This window comes from Parasteatoda tepidariorum, chromosome 5, assembly GCF_982258835.1.
Source record: "Parasteatoda tepidariorum strain Cologne lab strain chromosome 5, Ptep-v5.0, whole genome shotgun sequence".
Taxonomy (NCBI): domain Eukaryota; kingdom Metazoa; phylum Arthropoda; class Arachnida; order Araneae; family Theridiidae; genus Parasteatoda; species Parasteatoda tepidariorum.
Window position 1 is genome coordinate 93312481 of NC_141759.1, and position 23644 is coordinate 93336124.

Genomic DNA, 23644 nt, shown 5'->3' on the forward strand with positions numbered 1-23644 from the left:
AAATAACTTGAGAGCAATTATAATACCACTTTTATTGTAATTTATTTTACATTATGATCATTAAAGGATTGGAGAGATTCGTTTCTTATTATATTAATAAACTAAAGTATCGTTATTTTTAAAAATTCAAACACTGCCAGATTAAGAAGCCAGAGCCAGATTAAGAACCCTAGAGGCAATTAAAAGATTTTGATGCTCCTTAAATGAAATTAAAAATATTCAACTCAACACAAATAAAAAAACATATTTTTCTGAAATAAAATTGAAGAAAGTTTACGAAAGTAAATTTATATAACTGCGAAATTAAACAGTTTTTGCTTGTAATCGAATAAAAATGTGCAAAAAATATTTCTAGAAATATATTATTTTTTCATTGGCGTTTTGTGGTGACTCTCTAAGCTCTGGTGCTTTACCCACTATCTTAGAACGCTAAATGGTTAATCCGGCCTTGCAGTGCATTAGGACGTACTCAAATTGATTTAATTAAGTAAAAACACAAATTGAACTCCGAAATGGAAAAATAATAACGAAACTAAAACTTCCTTCCATAAATTTTCGTTTAACTGTAACTGTCTTAAGAGATAGTCAGACACAGCGTTCGTAAATATGCATTTTGAAGAGTTTTTCATCCGGAATCCACACTGAATGAGTTCGTTTTAAACTGAAACTCTTCAAGTTCATAACACAAATATCCGACATTATCTACTTTATCGTTTATTCAGTTGTTTCAGATTTTTCAGCAGCTGTTAACAATTCAGAAAAAATTCATGATACAGGGGGAACGAAGTTATCTGTTTCAAAAAGTGTTGATTTGTTTTGTTTATTATATTTCGTTCACCAAACTCTTATAATCTGTCAGTAAAAAAAGTTTTATCTACCTCATGAGCAGATATTCAAATAATCATGACTGAAAACAGCTGCCCACAGCCATTAGGGGCGTCAAGAAGCATTTACTACTCTTTGACGGATGAAGTTCCTGGATTAACAGATGAAGAAAAAGATAAACTCGAAGCTGTTATGAAGAAAGCTTTGGTAAATTATTGATATATAAAAAATAAAGGAAGAGCTTCAAGGTCTAATCTAACTGTAAACTGTTTAACGGATATTTAATTTCTTATTGTTAATCAATATTAAAATAAACTTTTTGGCTTTTAGGAATTTGAAGCTGAGGAAGCTAATAGAATGAGGTAATTCATCAATATTTTTTTCAATTTAAACTTTTTTTGGTGTGAGGAAATTGTTTTTTTATTGATATAAATTCGTATAATGTAGCTGCACAACTGTTCTTTTAATAACTTTTAACTAATCTTTTAATTTTAATTCTTCATCTTTTAATTTTATTTGTATTTTTGAAAACATCAGTGATGCTTTTAAAATTATAATTTTCTTACTTAATTATATATTACTAATATATTTTGTTGGACCTTTACATCTATGAAAGTCTGTAATTGTGAAAAGTGGTTAATTTAGAATAATTTGAACAATTTTTCAAAATTTACTATTCGAAGTTTAATTAAACTATTATATCTTTAGAGTTTGTTAAGTCTAAGTTTTATATTATGTTCTAGATATCCCGATATTTTTTATGTTAGTATATTTTGTCACAAATGCAAAGTATTTAAAGTATTTGTTATTTTTTGCTATAAACTTGTGTAAATTATGCTTTTTATTTATTATCCATTAACTAATTTTGTCTTAGGTTTGGTAGCTTAGTTTGAAAACACATTAAATTATTTCAAAAACATTCAAACAGGTTTAAAAACATGTTGTAGTTAATTGCAGTAATTTTATCTCCTAAATAAATTAAATGAAACAATTTGAAAAAGCAATTTTGTAAACTTCATTCTTATATTTTTTTACTCTCTAATAGCAAATTTTTCCTAATTTTGTAACGTATTATTTGGTATACTATTCTTTCACTTTGTTGGTTCCAGAAGTTAATAGGTTTTAAAGATAGTTTGCCTACATATAAATAGAAGGAAAATGTTACAAAAAGCCTATTTTTAAAATTAAATTATTAATATTTTAGAAAAAAAATCCGACACATAAAGTAAGATATTATACAAAAAAAATGTTATGTTTTCAAAGTCTTATTAAACAAAGTTATTTTAAATTACAATGAATTTCACTGTGTTAAAAAACTTTAATCTTGATTAATTTAAAACTGCTATTTTTTAAATTTATCACCTTTTATTGAATATCTTTTATTGAATCAAATGTTTGTTTCTGTCCTGAATATTAAATGTTATAAATTATACAGTTTGTTGTTGTTACCTACATTATTTATGCTCTTATACATTTTTGTTTTGTTAAAAAGAATAAGTATAAATTAAAATCATACTACTAACAATTAAAATATAAAGTATTCATATTTTGTTTCTTCATTGTTTGGCTTAAATATACATTTGTTTTATTTTTATGTGATATGTATAATTTGTACTTTATTTAACTACATTTTTAATAATTTTTGTTTCATAATTTAATGCATGATTAAAACAAAATTTCCATAAACAAGCAAATGATAAGCTTATTGTAGATTGTGAAACTCTCTTTTTTAAATTGAAACATGCAATAACATTCTCTTGGACGGCAGAAGAACATAGCTCACAAAATAAAGACTTCTTTAAATTAAACTGGCATAAAAGTAATTTAAAAGGATATTATAGAATAATATAAAGGTTTTTATTTGTTTAATAGTTTAACTGAAATAACTTAACGGGTGTATAATTTTCATTAATTATTATTGGGATTTTTTTTTATTTAAATTCAATCTGTTAGATTCATTTTTCTGCTTTTTAATTTCAGTATAATATAATGAAATAAATTTATAAAAACTATGTTGTTAACGTAAAATTCAAAATTTTTTTTCCTTCATATTCCTTATGTCATATTTACCTTATTTTTGCTATATTTCTATAAATTTTTAAAAAAATATTTAACTAAGTTTTATGCTTGAGAAACAAACAGTATTTGTTAATTGAAATTTTATTAGAAAACCATATTTAAAATAGTAATGTTTGAAGTTAATTTAATTTGAAGAATTATTATCATTTTTAGCATTTGCTTGATCTTCGAGTAAGTTAAATTATTGTTTATTACTGCTTTGCTTGTTGAACTCACCATCTTATCTGTATATGGAGAGTTTATAATGTAAATGCTTAAAATGTGTTAAATATTTGTGAGTGTTTATAGCATGTTTTTATTGAGTGTTTAAATTAGGGGTGCACAACCTTTTTGAGTGAAGGGCTGCTTGCACAGCAGGTTAACTAACGAAGGGCCGCACATGTATTTAGACATGTTAATGACAAATGTAATAATGTTTATTTAAACATTAGCGTTCCATTTTTTTCCCAATGAACTTAGTAATATCAAAAACTTAGTAGTGTTCCAAAAATAAAAAAAACTTGCTATTTTTATCATATGAACAATAGATTTATCAAAATAAATAAACATTGAAGAAAAGAAATATTTTTTTTTTTGTCATATGCAATATGAAAACTCATTTTAGAATTAAATTCTAATAAATTAAAAAAAACTGCAATGCCCACAGAATGAAAGTAGGAAAAAGTTTAGTCGTAATTAAGTAATATAAATTCAAATTAAATATTTTAATTGAAGAAAATTTATAGGTTTTAAACAAAAGCCTAAAATAAAAACAAAACTGTGATTGTTCAAAATAAAATTCAATGCTTATTTTGTAATGTACTTTATTATTTTATTTTATTAATTATTAGATTTTTTACACTGTAAACATTTTCCTTTTTTTTATTGAAAAAGATCCCTTAAGCAACAAAAAATTGAAATCTAAACTACAAACAGTGAGCAGTTTAAAAATTCACGTTTTCCGCCATTTTATGAATTTCTCAAGTTGCAATAACATTGCATTTAAATTAGGGAGGGATGTAACGAGTATTTGGCCCTTCTGTGAAAAATTCAGTTGGTTTAATGATCAGTCAAATATTTGGCAGAATATTTTTTAGAAATGTATTTTTCTAAGTTTTTCTTATTTTTGAATTTTTATAGATATTACTTTTTTTAAAAAAATTATAATCAGACAAGTCAATTTTGTCATTTTTTCGACACTTTGAGAATTGAAAAGGATCCATTTTTTGCAGTTTTTATTATAACCCAGCATTTTAACAGAACATCTCATACTATTAATTTATTATCACTCTTTCCCTGTACTGTAATATAAATAACCAGTAACATAGAAAAGTGTGATTTTCAGTATTAAAGTTTTGTTTCAGGAACTAAGAAAAATTTGTTTTTTCTGTTTTTCTTTTTTTAGACATTTTTATTTTGACTCAGCATTTCTTTTAAAAATTAAGTTACAAAAAAAATTTATTTTAAAAAATTTTTTCTTCTTCTAAAATTATGGCAATGAGAAAATTTTAAGTTGAGATTTTTCGGCATAAGATTTTCACTTAAAAAATTAAGAAAATTTTTTCTATCTTTTTATTTTCTTCAAATAAAAAAAAAAAACTTTTTTTAGACGTTTTCATTATAACGCAGTAATTTTTAATAGCATTTCTGTTGACTTAATTCTTTTTTCTTGGCTTTTTCTGGTAATTAAGAAACTAAGGTGTTCAGCTTTAAAGAAAATTTTCAAAAATTAAGATTGATTTTTATGTTCTCTGTTTTGCTTTTCGACATTTTCAAAAACGTTCTTGATTGGCCTTATTTTTTAGAGTTAATTTATGAATACGTTTTTTAAGGAAATATTATTCTGAGCATTGAAATTTTAGTTTCAGTGTTGCTATACTGCTAAAAGATTTTGCTATTTGGCCCCAAGTGTACGGCGTTCAATAGATTTTTTCTTCTTTTTTTTGCCGAATATTTGGTTATTGATCAAATCACAATTCATTACCACATTCGACCAAATCATATTCGTTGAGAAAAAAAAAACGAAGGAAAAATAACTAGGATTTACGATAAAACAGTACCGTAATACCGTATCAAAAAGTGATTATTTAATTGCGTGATTAACAATCACGTGTCGTAATAAGATCTTAGTTAAATAACGGGATCGTCAAAATCACGAGGAAAAGTATAGAAATAATTAGGAAAAAATAAATTTATGCTGAACTAGCACAAATAAAGCGCGTCAAATGCATGATTTAAAATTTGCAAGTCGTAACAGAATAATTGGAATTTTTTATAATATGTGGGAACACAGCAATAACTGCCGAGAAAAATTTTTGAAAAAGAAGACAGAATTGCAAAAAAAGATAAAAAAATCACTTAGATTTAAGATGAAATCGTCACAAATAAATTGCACAAAAAGTGATTATTTAAATTTGAGATCTGAAACTCTCGTTGTAATAAAATTTCGGAATTTTCAAAATCACATAGAAAAGCGGAAATAACTGTTTAAAAAAAAAAAAAATTCTATTTACGATAAATTTGGCTTCAAGAAAGCGCGTTAAACGTACATTTACTAAAGAATCTGTTAAAATTGATTGTGTCAACGTGATGACTTAAAAGTGCGATTAAAAATTGCCATTTTTGAAAAAAAAATTTTTATTGTGTTTAGAAACTCTCGCGGGCCGCACTTCAGTAGTCGAAGGGCCGCATTTGGGCTGCAGGTTGTGCACCCCTAGTTTAAATATCTTTAAAATCTTCATTAGGTCATTTTTTTTTTAAATTTTTTTTATTTTAGTATGGATTATTTATGTCTACCTTGTAAAATATTTAATCTTTGGCTTATTAATTTAAATAGCAAAGTATTGTCAAATTTTCCTGACATCTTTTTATAAAGTTTTTTTTTTGTAACTCAGACTTTATTTGTGCTTGCTTATGACAGTTTACTTTATTATTCATTATTTTCAATTTTTTTATATAGATTTTTATAATTTCCAAGTTTGTATGCCACTTTAAAAAACTGTTTATATTATTTAACACTAAAATAAGCATCTTAAAATAATACAAAAAATAATTTTTTATTTTTTTTAATGGGTAGTGAAATTCATGCACATGAGTTCAGAGAAAATTATTTAATTTTTGTTGCTTTCTTGTACAACTTAATGTTTTTAAAATAAGAAAAAAACTTAAATTTTTTATATTTATGTTATATATTTTATGTTCTAATAAGCATGATTATAGCTAATGTAATAAGCTCAAATGTATATATTATTCACTTAGGTGTAACCAGACTTACGTTATGAAATGCCGAACTTATAATTTTTTTTCTCTGAAATTTTTACAGTTGATAAACATTATCCAACTTTTTTTTCTTTTAGCTTTCTAAATTTTATAAATCACTACTTATAAAGATACTACCATAAAAAAAAAAAACTGTACTGTTTTCATAAGTAAAAAAAATTCTTTTTTTTAAAAAAAGAAGAAAAAAATTAGTTGATAAATTTTTCTTCTTTCATTACCTGTTTAAATAACTTCCAAATAAGAAAGTGCTATAATTTAAAAAAATTTTTTTTTTAAAAATTAGTTGTAGTTTTATCCAAGTTGCAGTTGATAAACATTATCCAACTTTTTTTTCTTTTAGCTTTCTAAATTTTATAAGTCACTACTTATAAAGATACTACCATAAAAAAAAAAGCTGTACTATTTTCATAAGTAAAAAAAATTCTTTTTTTTAAAAAAAGAAATAAAAAAATTGTTGATAAATTTTTCTTCTTTCATTACCAGTTTAAATAACTTCCAAATAAGAAAGTGCTATAATTTAAAGTGCTATAATTTAAAAAAATTTTTTTTAAAAAAATTAGTTGTAGTTTTATCCAAGTTGCAGTTGATAAACATTATCCAACTTTTTTTTCTTTTAGCTTTCTAAATTTTATAAGTCACTACTTATAAAGATACTACCATAAAAAAAAAACTGTACTGTTTTCATAAGTAAAAAAAATTCTTTTTTTTAAAAAAAGAAGAAAAAAATTAGTTGATAAATTTTTCTTCTTTCATTACCTGTTTAAATAACTTCCAAATAAGAAAGTGCTATAATTTAAAAAAATTTTTTTTTTAAAAATTAGTTGTAGTTTTATCCAAGTTGCAGTTGATAAACATTATCCAACTTTTTTTTCTTTTAGCTTTCTAAATTTTATAAGTCACTACTTATAAAGATACTACCATAAAAAAAAAAGCTGTACTATTTTCATAAGTAAAAAAAATTCTTTTTTTTAAAAAAAGAAATAAAAAAATTGTTGATAAATTTTTCTTCTTTCATTACCAGTTTAAATAACTTCCAAATAAGAAAGTGCTATAATTTAAAGTGCTATAATTTAAAAAAATTTTTTTTAAAAAAATTAGTTGTAGTTTTATCCAAGTTGCAGTTGATAAACATTATCCAACTTTTTTTTCTTTTAGCTTTCTAAATTTTATAAGTCACTACTTATAAAGATACTACCATAAAAAAAAAACTGTACTGTTTTCATAAGTAAAAAAAATTCTTTTTTTTTTAAAAAAAAAATAAAAAATTTGTTGATAAATTTTTCTTCTTTCATTACCAGTTTAAATAACTTCCAAATAAGAAAGTGCTATAATTTAAAGTGCTATAATTTAAAAAAAAATTTTTTTTTTTAAATTAGTTGTAGTTTTATCCAAAACGTTTAAACCACAGATTTCATTGCAGTCTAAAATATATTAAATTTCAGTGACATTTTTGAAGTCAATAGAGGTAACCTCTAAGAACGACCACCTTCAATCAAAGACCATTTTACTGTGTAACAGAGAGTGTTCACTCCTGAGAGGTTTCACTGTATTATTGTCATTTTAAGAGTTTAACCTTGAGCATAGTGATATAGTAACTATATTTAGCTCTTGTGCATTGATATTATTCATTAACTTTATGATATATTATGTATTTTGCATAGTTAATTCTATAATTTAAATGCATTTTACATTTATTTAGGCAGCCTGTGGAAGGAATATTATATAAATACACAAATGTTGTTAAAGGTTGGCAATATAGATGGTTTATTCTCACTCCAGATAGTGGAATGTTGGAATATTATATGGTAAAAAAATTATAAAATTCTTCTTCTTTATTGGCTCTACAGCCCAGGATGGGCCTTAGTCTGCCTCATATTGTTTCCCCAAACAGCTCTGTTTCTTAAAGTACAATAAGTTATATATTTTTCCCCTTATGGATTTTAAGATTACAAATCTCCCAAGTTTTTCAGACTTAAATAAAAGTAGTTTAATATTTTCTACCTTTTTTTAAAAAAAAATTATTTTTGAAAATTTTAAAATAGAATCAAATTAAGCTTGTGCTTACATTGTTAAGCATCTTTATTTGTAAAAATGTACATATTTGAATTTTTTTTTTTTATCATGATTTGAATTTTTCTATATCTGTTTCATACTTTTAGGTTGAAGAAAAGAAAAAAAGCAAACCCAGAGGTGGAATGCATCTTGCTGTAAGTATAATTTTGTTTATAAATTATGCTTTTTAGCACTTAAACTGAATAAGTGGCTTGTTATTTAAGGCTTTAAATAGATCAACATTGGCTGAAACAGTCATTATTTTTACACAATTTAATAAGTTTTCAGTCTATTGGACATAATTAGTTAAAGTAGTAATTTGAATTCCACTTGGTTGCTCAGTGGCATAGCAAGAGATTTGTTTTCTCTGATGATTAAAATTTTAATTAATCATTTTGATGTATAATGAATTGTAAATAAAGTAAAATAAATAAAGTAAAGTTGATAAATAAATGTAAAGTATAAATAAAGTATAGTATAAATAAGTAAAGTAAAGTTGACTTAATCACAATATTTTCTTATATTATTTAGTTCTTTAAATCATAATCCTATTACAGTAAGAACACATATCAGAATAAACTTCCATCCTTGGACATTTAAATAACACCAAGCATTCCTGTCAGTAGAAATGTGTACTTTTAAATTAAAAAATTATTGTGTACTTTAAAATTAAAAAATTATTATTGAGTCAGGCAGGTTAGATAATTCACATTTCTTGGTCATTTTTTAAATTTTCGGGATATGTTCTTCATATAAAACTATATTAAACTATTAAAACTTTTATACTTACAATGTTAGTAAACTCAAGTGCTTCTCTAAATTGATTAAAAAAATACAATCAATAACATCGATATTTAGGCAAGTAAAAATCAATTCTTTACTTGCCTGGATAACAACGACAGACACATAAATATATATACGAGTTAGAATTTTCTCTCTTTATATTTAAAACTTAAATAGCTTCTTTACTGTTAAACTAGGAGGCTCTGCCCCCTGCTCGCTAACGCTCGCCAACCCCCGAGAATTGCTACGCAATCCTGTGTGGTTCACGCCGTGAACCATGGCTCGCTGCGCTCGCTCGCCAATGAACACAATGTTCTAGCACAAAGACATAATATATTATCATCAAAGACATAGTATTGTACTTATGTAGAAAAATTCTACCAATGTTCTTATTGGCTTTTAAAAAAGTATATTAGCTATTTAGATTGTACATGGTGAAAAAATCAAAACATTAGCTAAATAAGAAACATATTAGCAAAATAAATTATCAAATATTGCTTCACTAGTATTCTGCATTTTAAAGCGTGAAAATTCAATGCATAAATAAACGCGAAATATAAAAAAATTCAATGCATTCAATACAAACACTTAAACGTTTTTTAGAGGTTAAGGTAGCTCCCAGTAGAAAAATATCAATTCAACAGCGACCTTTTAAAGCATTCTCACTTCAATTAATTAATTAATTCCTAATTGAGTTTAAATTAAATATTGTCATGTTTTTAGTGCATGAATCTGAATTGAACAACCTAATAATGCTCACTCTGGTTATTGTTATCTGGTTGCTCACTGCGTGTTCTTGCGCGCCGAATCCAATCAATTAAAAATGAAAACTGTTGCCAGCGCGAGAAAAGAAATATCATCGGTTTTATTGATACATACATACGTACATATTAGCGTTTTATATAATATAGATGTATCAATATGGTTTTGATTTCATTGGATTCAGTGTTAAAAAAAATTACATCCGGAGCAATATGTCTAGATAGCAACCAGTAAGTTTGACCCCCTCTCTTTAGTAAATACTAGATAGTGACTGAATTTAATCTCGGGGAAAGTTGTTGACCTCCGATATTCATATTGGGCCTAGATCACATTTTTTTATACACAGGGTGCATAGCATTTTTAAAAAGTGCTTAAAGGTGCTTATTTTTGATTTTCGTTTTCTAAAAGCCCTTAAAGGTGCTTTTATCATTAGATGTTTTTAAAAAGTGCTTGATTTTCCTTTTTCAGAAAGGAGATTTTTTATCTTTACCATGTCGATTTTCGCTATGAATCATGCAAAAAGACACATTGTTCTTTTCAACGTTTTCACAATTCATTCAACCCCAATCTATTTTGCCGTATTGTCAGTCCGTAGCGTATGAAAATGCTATTCATTTTACATGGTTCAAAATTTCAGGATTTTTGACAATTGTCACAAACAATGCCAAAAGTTTTTTTTTTTTTTTTTTTACGTGACGGTTAAAACAAGATAAAACTGTCAATTGTTAAAATCTTTCCAACCCTGCCTAGTTATGATAATTTTTTAAAGTGCTTAAAAATATTTTTTGAGTGCTTGAAAAGTGCTTAAAGGGTGCTTATTTTTTGTTGAGTAACTTGGTTACGCACCTTGATACAGCTTTCCCATAACCATTTCTGTATTTAATTAATCACAAACGAGCCTCAAAGTTTAGGGATATATTACATAAAAATTGAATCAGCAACTATAAATCTGTTAAATGATTTTGTTTCTGCTTTAAAGACTTCTTCTCCCACAAATTTCATATTTGTCTAGTTTTAGCAAAATCAGCTAATGACCTTGAAAATTGTGCAACATTTTTATTTCTTACTTTTAAGGTCAAATGTAAACCAGGCATATGTTGATTTTTTAGGCACTACACCTTACAATGTATTCAAAAAAATATATACCTTTGTGCATAGGAATTAAAAAGGGCAAAATGCTTCCTCATTGAAAAGAGCACTTTTAGTTTTGAAAGGGCACTCACTTAACATTGTAGAAATGTATCAAAATGTGTAATATTATGTAATAACTGAATTTGATCCTTAACAATTTTTAAATTACCTTTTATGCTATTTTATGTGTGTATTTCAAAAAGTTATTCTCATTCATTATTAAAATAAAGGAAAAATTTGTTGTCAATGAAAGTAATTAAAGCCATGCTAAATGACAATCACTCAGCACAATTTTTTTAAAAAGAAAAAAAGCAAACTACAGGAGAAATTATTATTGATAAATAACTTGAAAACTTTTTTCTGTAATTTAAGCTGAAAATGAGAAATTATACATTTAACGATATCTTTTTTTTTTATAAAGAAAAAAAAAATAGTTTTAAATAGTTTAAAAATAGTTAAAAAATAGTTACCCCTAAAAAAGAGAATTGAATTAGTTGAAAATAATTCTGACAAAATAAATATTTATAACAGTAATCAGAACTAAACCTATAAACACAGATAATTTTGCCAGTGTGAAATTATTATTTAAAGAATTAATTATTTTTTTAATGGAATATGAATAAAAAAACTGTGTTAAGGAGAACACTGCTTTGTGGTTCACTATTGGCACAAGTAGATTTTGATAATCAAAATCTTAAGAAAATAGCCTTTTGAAGAGTTTTGAATGACCTTCTTTGACAATTAAAAAAAAAAACCACTGAAAGTACTTGTCTTAATAGTATTTAGTTTGGAAAAAGTAGAACACAAAATAGTGGTCTTTGTTGTGATTCACTTGTTTCACAAAAAGTATCCGTGTGTAAATGTATGTGTTTGTTTGACTATGGAAGATTTGTTCCTTTCAAAACATAACTTTTTTTTATAACATAACTTTTTATAACATAACTTTTTTTTTATTTCATGTATAACTTTTTTTTGTGTGCTTAAAAATTGTTCTAATATTTATGTACTAATTTTTATGTTAATTATAATCTTTCTTGCAGGGTGCTACTATTACTCTAAGTGATGAGGATAGCCTTTCCTTCATTGTCAGTGCAGTTTATGGTGAAATATATAAATTAAAAGGTAAATAATTAAAGTGAACATTAATCTTCACAGACGTTCGAAAATGATATCCTTGTAAAAAAATTTTCAGTTCTCTTAGATGTGTAAATGGAACATTAGCAATATATGTTCTAAAAAACAACTATATATTTTTTGCACTTCAGAGTTTTGGAAAGTCTGAGAGATTAGTCCTTAAATGAGACTCTTTTCTTAATTAATGAAATGCATCTGGTGTTTTAAGATATGATTTTTATTGTATAAGTAGTATATTTTTGTTTTATGGATGAAATTTTTTTTGTTTTGTTTTAAAATTATAATAATGCAATGAAATTGTTTGCTATACAAGTTCTGTTAGTTTTGCAGTAGACACAGATATAATTTTTATACATAGTTTAAATCTTGTAATAACTGTAAAAAATTATTTATTTGTTGCTTGGAAAAGTATTATTGACATCAGAATCTCACACATATGTGTGCAATAGAGCTTCCTAGCATAAATATTTTTTTAAAATAAAAATATCTACTATATAAAGATAAACTTTTATAACCTGCTATTTGGGTTATTTGCTGGATTTAAAGATAAAAAAATAAGTTTTTATACTTTTTTTGAAAGAAAAAAAAATTTATTTCTAAAAAATGCTTTTATATTGTTACTGCTTGTGTTAAAGAAATAAAGTGATAATGTTAAATGATTTTTTTCCAATTGATTGAGTAGACTTTATATCATCATTTGACTAAGTAATATAAATTATAAACCACTTTCAAAAATAAATTTAAATAAATTGTTCTTTTTTTGTGGTTATTTTGTAGTACATCCATGTAAAAAATATTTAAATCATGAAATGTATTGTTGTTTGAAGAACATTATTATAATCCGTAAATTGTAAATATTTATTTTGTTTTCAAATTCTTATTTTCTTCATTTTTTTTCTTAGCATCTGACGCAAAAGAACGACAGTTTTGGGTTGAAAGAATGCGATATGTTATCGAAAAGTTCGCAAACCATTCTGTTGAGGTGTAAATCTTTTTCTTACTAATATGAATTTGTTGTGATTAATTTTTTTTTAAAAATAATATAAATTATAATGGCATTTTCATGTAAATTATTTACCTATTATTCAAAAATATTTTTATACATTTTTATTTTAATCACAGTTTAATGCATGTTAGTTAAAGTTATCTTCAAATGTTATACTGTTTTTATTTAGCATATTTTGTCATTTTAGCTATTGTGTTAGATTCTTATTGAAATGGGAAATAATAATCTAAACAAACAAGGCTTAAAACCAAAAGAAGTAATTTACATTTATTATACTACTTTATTGTGCAATTTTTTGTGATTAATATATTGAATTACCATTTATTTATCGAACAGTAAATGAGTTATATTTTGATAAGTTATATTTATTTTTATGTTAAATTGTATGTTTACTGCCTATATATGTAATCAAAAAAATTATTACAAAATAATTATTTGTAATTTAAGAAATATATTAAGAACTAACTTTCTGTTCTGTTACTAAATAATATATTTGATGAAAAATATGGAGGTAATGTTTGTAGTAGCCAAAAACTAAATGAGAATTAAAAAAAGAAAAAAAAAAAAGGACAAGTTTGTGCATGATGCTGCAGTGTTAAGTTAACCTTGCCAAAGATTAGATATAAATTTATCACTATAAAGTTAAAATTTAAAATTATTTTAATACAATATAACATTTTAGGACATTTTGATTGAATAATTTTTGAATTGCAATGCAACCATGGTATATGAGTGTATGTATGAGTAAGTGTTTGGTGAGTATATGTATAATTTTTCTCTAGACTCTTCTGTTGCATAAAACTAGACAAGCAGGGCATCAAACAAGCTCGATAACAAAAACCTTTGACTGAAACTCTCATGAAGATTAAATAGAAATTACAAAAATTATAATAAATTTTTAAAAATATACCCTGAAATGGAAAACTGGTTATTCAGAAACAATTAACCATAAAAAAAGTCTGCATGGAAAGCAAAAATAGAGTAAAACATTATTCATTGTAACATTATTATGCTACATACATTTTCAACTAAAAAAAGCTAAATTTACGTATAAAATTATTGCTGCATTTATTATGAAAGTAATTATAAACATATGTTACCACACTCATTCTTATAAAATCCGTTTTGTCTGAGTTTCTCGTTTGAAATGCAAATGAAAAGGGAAGGAATTTTACTGCTTGCTCTAAAAGTTAGGTGGCTGCGAAAATCAATTTAATGTCATTTCCCTCATTAAAGGCATTAACAAGTTTTAAATGTTCTGAAATATTTTGGGAAATAGGGAAAGTGTATCTCAAAAAAAAGTTTGTTAAGTAGAAAATTCACTTAGCTATTTGGAAGTCATTTTACAGAGATACTTCCGAAATGTTCTTGGTACCTCGAAAAAATATCGCAAAATGGAGGAAATTAGCAATATGGAAACTCGTTAAATAGAATTCCGACTGTGTTTATGTTGAATCATGCCTTTTAAATAGTTTGTGCCAAGAGAAAAATAAATGACATTAAGTTACACATTACAGTAAAATGAACCAATATCAAATTTCCTAATTTTTTACTATAATATGTAAGTAGTATTATCATTAGGATTCTTTAGCCACTGCATTGCTATGTTTATTTTAACTTCTTTTTTAGTTATTTTTTTATTTCATTAAAATATAGTGATATTTATAAAAATTGTATTTATTTAAAAAAAAAGATTCTCTGTTTCAATCTCAGAAAAATGGCCAACAGACTTCTAATCAAGATCCTTTTGCTTTGTGTAAAGTCAGTCCAGCAGGTTCTTCTGCAGAAGAAAAGCTTCAGGCAACACCAAAGACTATCCCTAATCAACTGAATATTACAGAAGTGTCTACAAGTAGTGACATTTCTATTAATTCTTTAATAGAAATAAGTGAATCAGTTACTAAAGCTCTTGAGTGCCAAAGGATTTTAGCAAAGTCTATAGAAGTGAGATATGTCATTAATAATATTAGTTTTTTTAGCATTAATAAATTTTTATTTCTCTCTATTTAGAGATTAGTTTAAATTTATGTTTTGTATGAAGTTGCAGATTTTTCATCGTTTGCAACAGTAAGATAATGATGATGCTAATGTTTTATTAATATTGCATGCTTCTTTTTTTAGCTATTGAGTATGATATTAAAAAATATTATTTACTATTTTTATTGTCAGTTATTAGTTATTAATTTTCCTAGAAAATATGTTCCATACAATGAATTAAAAAAAGATCAACTTGAATGATTTGATCTTACAATTAGATGTTCATTCCAAACTTAAGTCTTAATGGTTTGAGGTGTAAAGTTGAAGTATACTAACGAACCAACGAGTGCTGCCTGAATTTAATTACAATAAACAGAAAGCATACTTTTTTTTTTTTAATTTTACCTTTTTTCTCTCTATACATTCAGATTTTTAAAATATGGGGAGTAACAATTATTTAACAAATATTGTCCATTATTAAAATAAATGTTAAAAACAGCATTGAATTATATTTCGTCAAAAAAGTTTTATTTCTGCATGCTAAAGCGTTTGGGTTCATTTTTTAATAGTTTGGGATATCGTTAAATACAAAAGGAATACTTCGACCTACTCCTGGCTCGTTTTAACCCACTGGCGGTTAAGCAAATGGGTAAAATGGGGAGAATGTTTCTCCCCTATACACTCTTCACCTATCTATTACCATGTAAAAACCGGTTTTGCTATGCAGAGAAGACTGCAGGTTAAAATACGACTTTTTACGTGCAGAACCGTCAGTGGGTTAAGCTAATTCAAGGGAATTTTGCCATCAATATATGTTACTTTTCTCGTGATCTCAGTGAATTACAATTACTATAAATTGGTTGAATTTACATGATAACCATATAGAATGAGATAAATACAGTAGAGAACCAATTATCCGGGATGCTCGGGACCATCGCTATCCCGGATATCTGAATTTCCCGGTTTTCTGAATCGACCAAAAAGTGTTGTTAATCGATGTTTTATCGAACCCGAAGTGCAACGAAAAAGTGTATTGCATAAAGTAAGAGAAAAAAGAAAGGTACTCCTAACTTTAAAAAGAAAAAAAAAAATGGTAGAAATATAACATTTAAAAGAATAAAAAAATTTGCAAGTTTAGACAAGAAAATCAAGTTTAAAAAATACAAAATTCTCATATTTATTTTTTAAAACTAATTACAATTCCTAAATTAAATAATATAGACAAAACCAATGATTAAATAACGCAATATATTTCATACCTAATTATACGGGGGGAAACGATAAAATAAAAGGAAAACTTATTAATCTAAATAAAGACACTTGAAAATTATCGAACCGAAACGATAGTTAAAAAAGGCACTAGCATAAATATTAAAACCCGGAACAAGGCAAAATCAACGGAATTCAAAAAAAAAAAAAAAAAAAAAACTAATGATAAAATTTATGAATATAAAGAATTAATTTATTGAGTGCGAAATTTATCGCGAAAAGAAAAATAATCAAACGTAGTGGAATCAGAAAAACAAAACTGCAATCTGCTTCATAAAATGATCCTATGTTTAAATTAATAAACAATTCTCCTTTTATTTATTTATTTATTTTTTTTGTTGATAAAAACAAGATTTTTAATTACAGCAGATGTGATTCCACACCAAGAAAAACTTGCAATTGATACCACACTTCAAAAGAATGAGAATTTATTCAAAAGAAAAAGATTTTATTTTTATTAGTCGATGTCAAATAAATATATTTTTCTCTTTTCTTTTTCTGTTCACTGATATGCATGCAATGCATTTTCCCCACCCCCTCGTAAATCAAGCAGAAAACGAAATCAGCATGCCACACCCTTGAGTTATATTGACGGCCTAAAGGAAAAAATAAAACATTCCTCCCTTCCCTACCTTCAAGGTCACGTAGGAAATGACGTTTCTCTGGGTAAACGGGGGAAATAAATTCCCCCTTCCTTACATTTTCCTCTACTCAATTTCAAGGATGAGTCCAATTTCCGCTTTTTTCGTTCTAGTTTAAAATGGCGGGAAAATCGAGCAAAATGTTTTCCGGTTTTCTGGTTTCCCGGTTATCTGGATACCGGATAAATGGTTCTCTACTGTACATAAATGGTGTACTTTAGTACTATAAAAAAAAATGTTTTTCCTACTTTGACCCATTACTTAACCATTGATACTTCCTTCACCCAAGTATTGCCAAGCAATGATGTCAACAAAAGTGCAAATGTGTCATTGTCATTTGATTTTCAGTTCAATGAAATACTTCTTTAACCCTTTGCTTAATGCTTGTACAATAAGCAGACCAGAATCACTTCATCATGCTAAGAGCCATAAGCAAACTTTGAAGACAAAAAACAATCCTCCAAACTTATTCTCATGGATTTTTTTTTTTTTTTTGTGTTTAAATTTTGTATTGTTGATTTCATTTCAACTATAATTTTTTTTACCAATAAAACTAATTCTATTATTAAAAATTTTTAAAAAAAAAACTGTTCATTGGGTTGTTGTTGTTGTTAATTTACGTCGCACTAGAGCTGCACAATGGGCTATGGGCGACGGTCTGGGAAACATCCTGGAGGATGATCCGAAGACACGCCATCACAATTTTGATCCTCTGCGGAGGGGATGGCACCCCTGCTTCGGTAGCCCGACAACCTGCGCTCGAAGTCGAGCACTTTACGGTAGCACAGTTTAACGAGGACCAATACCGCACATCCTCGGTCCCTACGCAGACTGATCCAAGTGGTCACCCACCCGCACACTGACCGTAGCCAGTGATGCTTGACTTCGGTGATCTGCTGAGAATCGTGTCTTAACGATCAGTCCACTGCGGGACCTTAATTGGGTACTTGTACTTCAAGAAAAAGATCACGGATGCTCACACATGTGGCCTATGACATCAGCACTAGCTGATCATTTATAAGCAAAATGGCGTGTTAAAGTTAAGCTAAGTTTTTCTAATATAGAATGTTAATTAATGTTAAATTAATTAAATACTGCCCCGTATCGCACATCGAATTGGTTGAAATATAATTGTTTCTTGTCTACTTCATTTACTTCGATTTATTTATATACTTTATTGTAACAGGGACATATTTTTGTTTCGTGTACGTGGCAACTTCCATGCATGATAAGTTTGTTCGTACCCTACATGGCTTCGTGCCTGTATTTGAGTTAAGTTAGAAATATATAGTGAAGAAATGAAATCTTTGTAAAAGAATATAGAATGTGTCACTTAAGAGAATTGATACTTGACAGACTTGGTTTACTGGAAATAGAATGGAAAGAACAGTTGCTTACGTGAACAAATGCCACGTTTCAGCAACTAATCAGAATCGAAATACCCACACTATGTCACTTGCTGGTATCCCATAAGAAATGTTTCTTAGTTCACAGTTTATTGTTTACCTAAATAATGATCAAATAACCTTGTTTCTTTTAACATCTTATTATATACTGTGAAGGGTACCTTATGTTTTAAAATGATTTTTATTTCAGGATCTCCCTCTTTCGGGGTCATCTGTAAAATGTTCTGACAGTGTAAGTATTGATATGAGTTTCATAAAGTGTCATTGCATTGTTTCAATATGTTTTTTTTGTTTCAATTGTTTCAATTTAAAATATGTATTTCAATAATGAAATATAATAATAAATGAATGAATGATCTATGAAACTAGTTGTTTATATTAGTAGATCTTCAATAATTCAAACATGTTCACTTCTAGCTGAGTACAGGTAATAATGTAATATCTGTCAGTGAAAAGTGGTAGTAGATAATAATAAAATAAAAGTTAAATTTTCGTATTTTAGCAATCAATTTAGTTTTTGAAACTCACTATAATTTTTCTTTAATAAACAATGTGTTGTCGGAAGAAAATATTTTTTCTACCTCTACCGCTTGATTTGTTTTATCTACAGAAGTTGTTATGAAGAATTTCGTTTATTGCTGGTGCAAAATCGGCAACAAAAGTGTTAAAGAAATTAAAAATTCATGTCATTACTTTTACAGGGTGCGTAGCATTTTTAAAAAGTGCTTAAAAGTTTATTTTTGATTTATGTTTTTTAAAAGCCCTTAAAAGTACTTTTTTTATTCAGGATTTGTAAAAAATGCTTGATTTTCTATCTTTTAAGTAGACATATTTTTTTCCGTATTGATTGTCGTTCTAAATTACAAAAATTCATGATTTTCACAATTTTCTCTGCAATATTTATCAGAAACTAGTTATTTTATCATGATTTTGAATTTTATTAACTTTATGTTTGTAAATAAAGAACTTTAAATGATAGGAAAAAATCTTTTTTATTAGTGCATAGATTCTAAATTATCAATTTTTTTTGGAAAGTGATTAAAAATACTTTTTTAGTGCTTAAAAAGTACTTAAAAGTTACTTGAAAATTCCGGCTACGCAACCTGTTTTACTACTTCAAAACCTTTCAGATTTAAATATCTAATACTTATTGTGAATAATCATTTAATATTTCTTTAAATAAAGCTTACATCAATAAAAATACTATTATCGTTGGTTTCTAAATTTTCTATCTTTAACAGTTTTCAAATTTTGTAATCTAATGAAAGTATTGTGATTTTTACTAAGTGTTTGATATTACTTTTAGAAACTGTTGTTAGTTAAAGCTATATCTCAAGCTTCAGTCCAAAGCCTGGAACAGTGTTATATAATTTTACGAAGAAGAAAACAAGTATGTATTGTTAAATTTGAAACTTCAAATAGCTTAATATTTAATGCAAAATATTTTTTTTAAACTGAAATTATTGCTACTAAATTAGATTCGCTCTTGGTTTAAGTAATTACAATTTATTTATTTACAATATTTTTTATTTTTTTTACTGAATGAATCTCATTCTTCACTAAAAATGTATCTTGCTGAAATGTTATATTTTTAAAATTTACTAAGCAAAAATAATTTATTTTTTAAATGTTTTTTATTTCTAGTATTTTGTTACTTGAAAAGCACTTCGCTAAAAATGAATCTCACTGAAATATTGTATTATTAAAATCCACAATTTATTCCGGGACTTTTTTTCTGAATAAAAATGGGTATTAATTATTCCCTGAAAAATTAATCTGGCTGAAATACTAAATTCAGTAAAATAAAATTTATATTCTAATGTTGTTTTTTATTTAAATTTATATCCAATATTTTGTTACTGAATAAAGTAAGAAACGAAAATTAATCTCACTGAAATATGTTACTAAAGTTCAATAAACGAAAACAATTTATTTTTCTAATTTTTTTATTTAAATTAATTTCCGGGATTTTGTTACTGAATAATACTTCACTAAAACTGAATATCACTGAAATTATATACTACTGAAATCCACTAAACCAAAATAATCCAGTTTCGTTCACTATTTCAATAATAAAAAAATTGTTTTGTCATGAGCTGTTCATGCATAGAGTGTGTAAGTGGTATCTTCTTCGTGATTAATGGAGAATTTACTACCATAATAATGCTTTTTCAAGATTAATTAAGCAATACACGTTTTCTTTTTGACGAAAAAACATCATTGTTTGACACATACTAAAATGTACATTTTGTTTTTCATATCCATTCAAACCTAAATCCTCATCTTTGTGTTCTCTCGTATGTAGCATCTTGGTTTAACAATCCCATCACAAGTATTATTCTTATTAGGTCAATAATACCCGTTTAGATCATTTTAGTAACTAGCGAATTTACGCATCAATCATTAAAAAAGTATACCATTAATTAAAAAATTTTTTTAATGTATTTCATTTTCAGCAGAAAAACAGTAACTGCTAATGATGAAGATATTAAAAAAGTGTTACTGCTCATAAAAAACTTTTAAATACCATGTTTAATGCTTATGCATCATTTGATGAAAATTATTTTGTCAGTTCAAGAAATGGTTGCTGAAACTAAAAAAAATGTATAGTAGTACCGAGAAAACAGAACTACAACCTTTGTTTGTGATTTGCAGCGAATTCATTGCTACTATTGCTCACAATGAATGGTCCCGTGCAGAAATATCAATTGAATTTTTGTGTCTTAATTGAAAATTAAAACACAGAAATCTGTAATTTTATCATACTTAGGAGAAAAATAAAAGCAAGCTAAGTTAAAATTTATTGAAATTTAAAAATTACAGTGTCGCAAAATAAATGAATTTAAAAATCTTGCTCAGAAATGGTTGAAATATTTGCAGAAAAGTTTTTGTTGATTAAAAGATAAATTCATAATAATCCCTGTGGCAGAATTTTCTCAGACTTTCTGCAACGAAGCTCTTTAGCACTAATATATTTCTGCAAGATACTTTCAATAATAAAAGTCCCACAGTGGACTGATTAAAACACAGTTCCCAGCAGATCACCGAAGTCAAGCATCATTGGCTGCGGTCAGTGTGTGGGTGGGTGACTACTTGGATCAGTTTGCATAGGGACCGAGGGTGTGCGGTATTGGTCCTCGTTAAACTGTTCTACCGTAAAGTGCTCGACTTCACGTGCAGGTCGTCGGGCTACCGAAGCGGGGTGCCATCCCCTCTGCAGAGGATCAAAATTGTGATGGCATGTCTTCGGATCATCCTCGGGGATGTTTCCCAGACCGTCACCAATAGCCCATTGTGCAGCTCTAGTGCGACGTAAATGAACAATAATAACAAAGGCGTATGTTACTAATTTGAGGTAACAAAATGCTGGGTTTACAAAAGAAGTATAATTTTTTTAAATTCAATGTGTCATATTTTTTTTATTCTAATATTATGGGCCATATTCTCGCTTTCTGTTGGGAAGAAAAATGCACTAATTTGTTTCATCCCATTTTGTAAATCATTATCACATTAAAAAAAATAATTAAAAATCGTGAAATCCATAGCAGTAAGTATAAGATCGACGATGAAATCACGCGAATCGGACTCTTCAAAAAGGGGTTACTCAAATGTGTGTTTCGTTTCAAGATTTGATTGTTGCAATAAATAATATTGGATTTTTAAAACTATATAGATAACTATATAAAAGAACAATAATTGTTAAAAAAACGATAAAATTGTTGCCTTAGAAAGTAAATACTAAAATGCACGATTCGAATTTCCCATATAGTCTGAAATATATTGGAATAATTAAAAACCATGTGAAAATCAATAACTGCCGAAAATACAATCAAAACATTACACGGCTTTAAGATACTTTCAGCGTAAATTGAACGCAACAAAAAGTGATAATTTGAATGCAATATCCAAATTTTATGTGTAAATTTTTGCAGAAAAGAAAACCAAAATTTTTTTCTTTCAAATCGACGTTCTGTGACAGTAACGTTCTGTGACAATGTCGCCACGATTTTAACACAGGAATAATCAACATGTTATTTATTTTGTAAAAAAAAATTTTTTTACATATTAGTTTTGGTTTTTGTTAAATATTTTTATCAGCTTTTTCTTTTGTTTTTAATTTCTGTTGGAATAACAATTATTATTATTTTATTTTAGGCTTATACTCCATCGCCAATTAGAGAAATTAAGAGCACTCCATATAATTCATCTTGGAAGTTAATCTGAACTTTTAACATTTATGTTTCTGTTTATTGTAAAAAATTTTTATTTTGTTATGCACATTTTGTTATGATATTAAAATGATTTATAATTTTTTAAACTGCTTTTTTTTTCTTTATTTGCTTTGTATTTCTTACTTTTTTACTTTAGTTTGTATTTTTATAGATTTTACTGTAAAATTTTTATAAGTTTTTTTTTTCTATCTACGGAAGAGCTTTATTGTAATATGTTGTCAAGAAATGTGAACTAATTATCAAAATAAATTTTAAAAAATTCCAAAAATTAAAATTTTTTCTAATGTACAGTGCGCAAAATAAAAAACGGACAACCCTGAATAACTTTTGATCCAATGATCAGATCTTTATGTTCTAGGTGTCAATCTTAAAAGTTTGAGAGGAGGACCTCAAAGAGGCTAATTAATTAGTGCAGATGGTATTTTAAGTTACGAAATCAGACACAAAAGCGTACTTTATCTGAATAAATAAACCTTTTTTTTCCATCAAATTCGGATTTCTGATCCCCAAAATATTGGACGTAGACGCAATCTGGGAATTATGGTCCCCATAGTTTGGTCCTCTGAATGTTAATTTTACTTTTTACGTTTTTCTCGAGAACTTTTTAAGGAAATTGAAAATTCTTTTTCACAGTTTATTTATCCAAAGATAATTCCATGCAAAATATAACTTTTAGTAAATATTTATTAATTTTTATTATTTAATTTAAAATAGTGAAAAAAATTTTGAAAATGTGGATTCGTAAATATTCCATTTCTCAGGAGCAATTCAATCGATTCACTCAAACTTTGTATTTTTAGATGTAAAGTTACGTTCTTTAAAATAATGTTAAAAATTTTATATATAGTAATTCAAAAATTTTTAAATCCCATAAATAAAATAATAAAAAATAATTAATAAAAAATTTTCAAGTACAGACAATCATAAATAGAATCAAAATTTTTCTGCATATAATTTAGAAAATATTTTGAGACATTATTCTTCTAAAAACTACTTTATTGAGTATGTTATAAATTTATGTACAAGACTGAAAGTGATTTTAATTAAATATTATTCCCTTAGGGAAGGCTGAAGATAAATTTAACATGT

At 26.4% G+C, this 23644-nt stretch overlaps 1 protein-coding gene across 6 annotated transcripts; it reads left to right on the forward strand.

Moving 5' to 3' along the window:
• Nucleotides 1-613: 613 nt before the first annotated feature.
• On the forward strand, nt 614-22641 carry LOC107436562 (oxysterol-binding protein-related protein 11). 6 transcript variants are annotated; one of them, XM_087164534.1, is made up of 11 exons: nt 649-1032; nt 1156-1187; nt 3058-3075; nt 7862-7967; nt 8322-8369; nt 11931-12012; nt 12927-13006; nt 14738-14974; nt 18514-18555; nt 19630-19713; nt 22479-22641. In XM_087164534.1, exons 1-11 carry the CDS (start codon nt 904-906, stop codon nt 22545-22547), a joined length of 927 nt encoding a protein of 308 aa, XP_087020660.1. In that variant the 5' UTR covers nt 649-903; the 3' UTR covers nt 22548-22641. The 6 variants fall into 6 exon arrangements, with proteins under 6 accessions (XP_087020662.1, XP_087020663.1, XP_087020660.1 ...); XM_087164535.1 differs by having other exon boundaries at nt 654-1032; nt 14744-14974; XM_087164538.1 differs by having other exon boundaries at nt 934-1073.
• The last annotated feature ends 1003 nt before the right edge of the window (nt 22642-23644 follow it).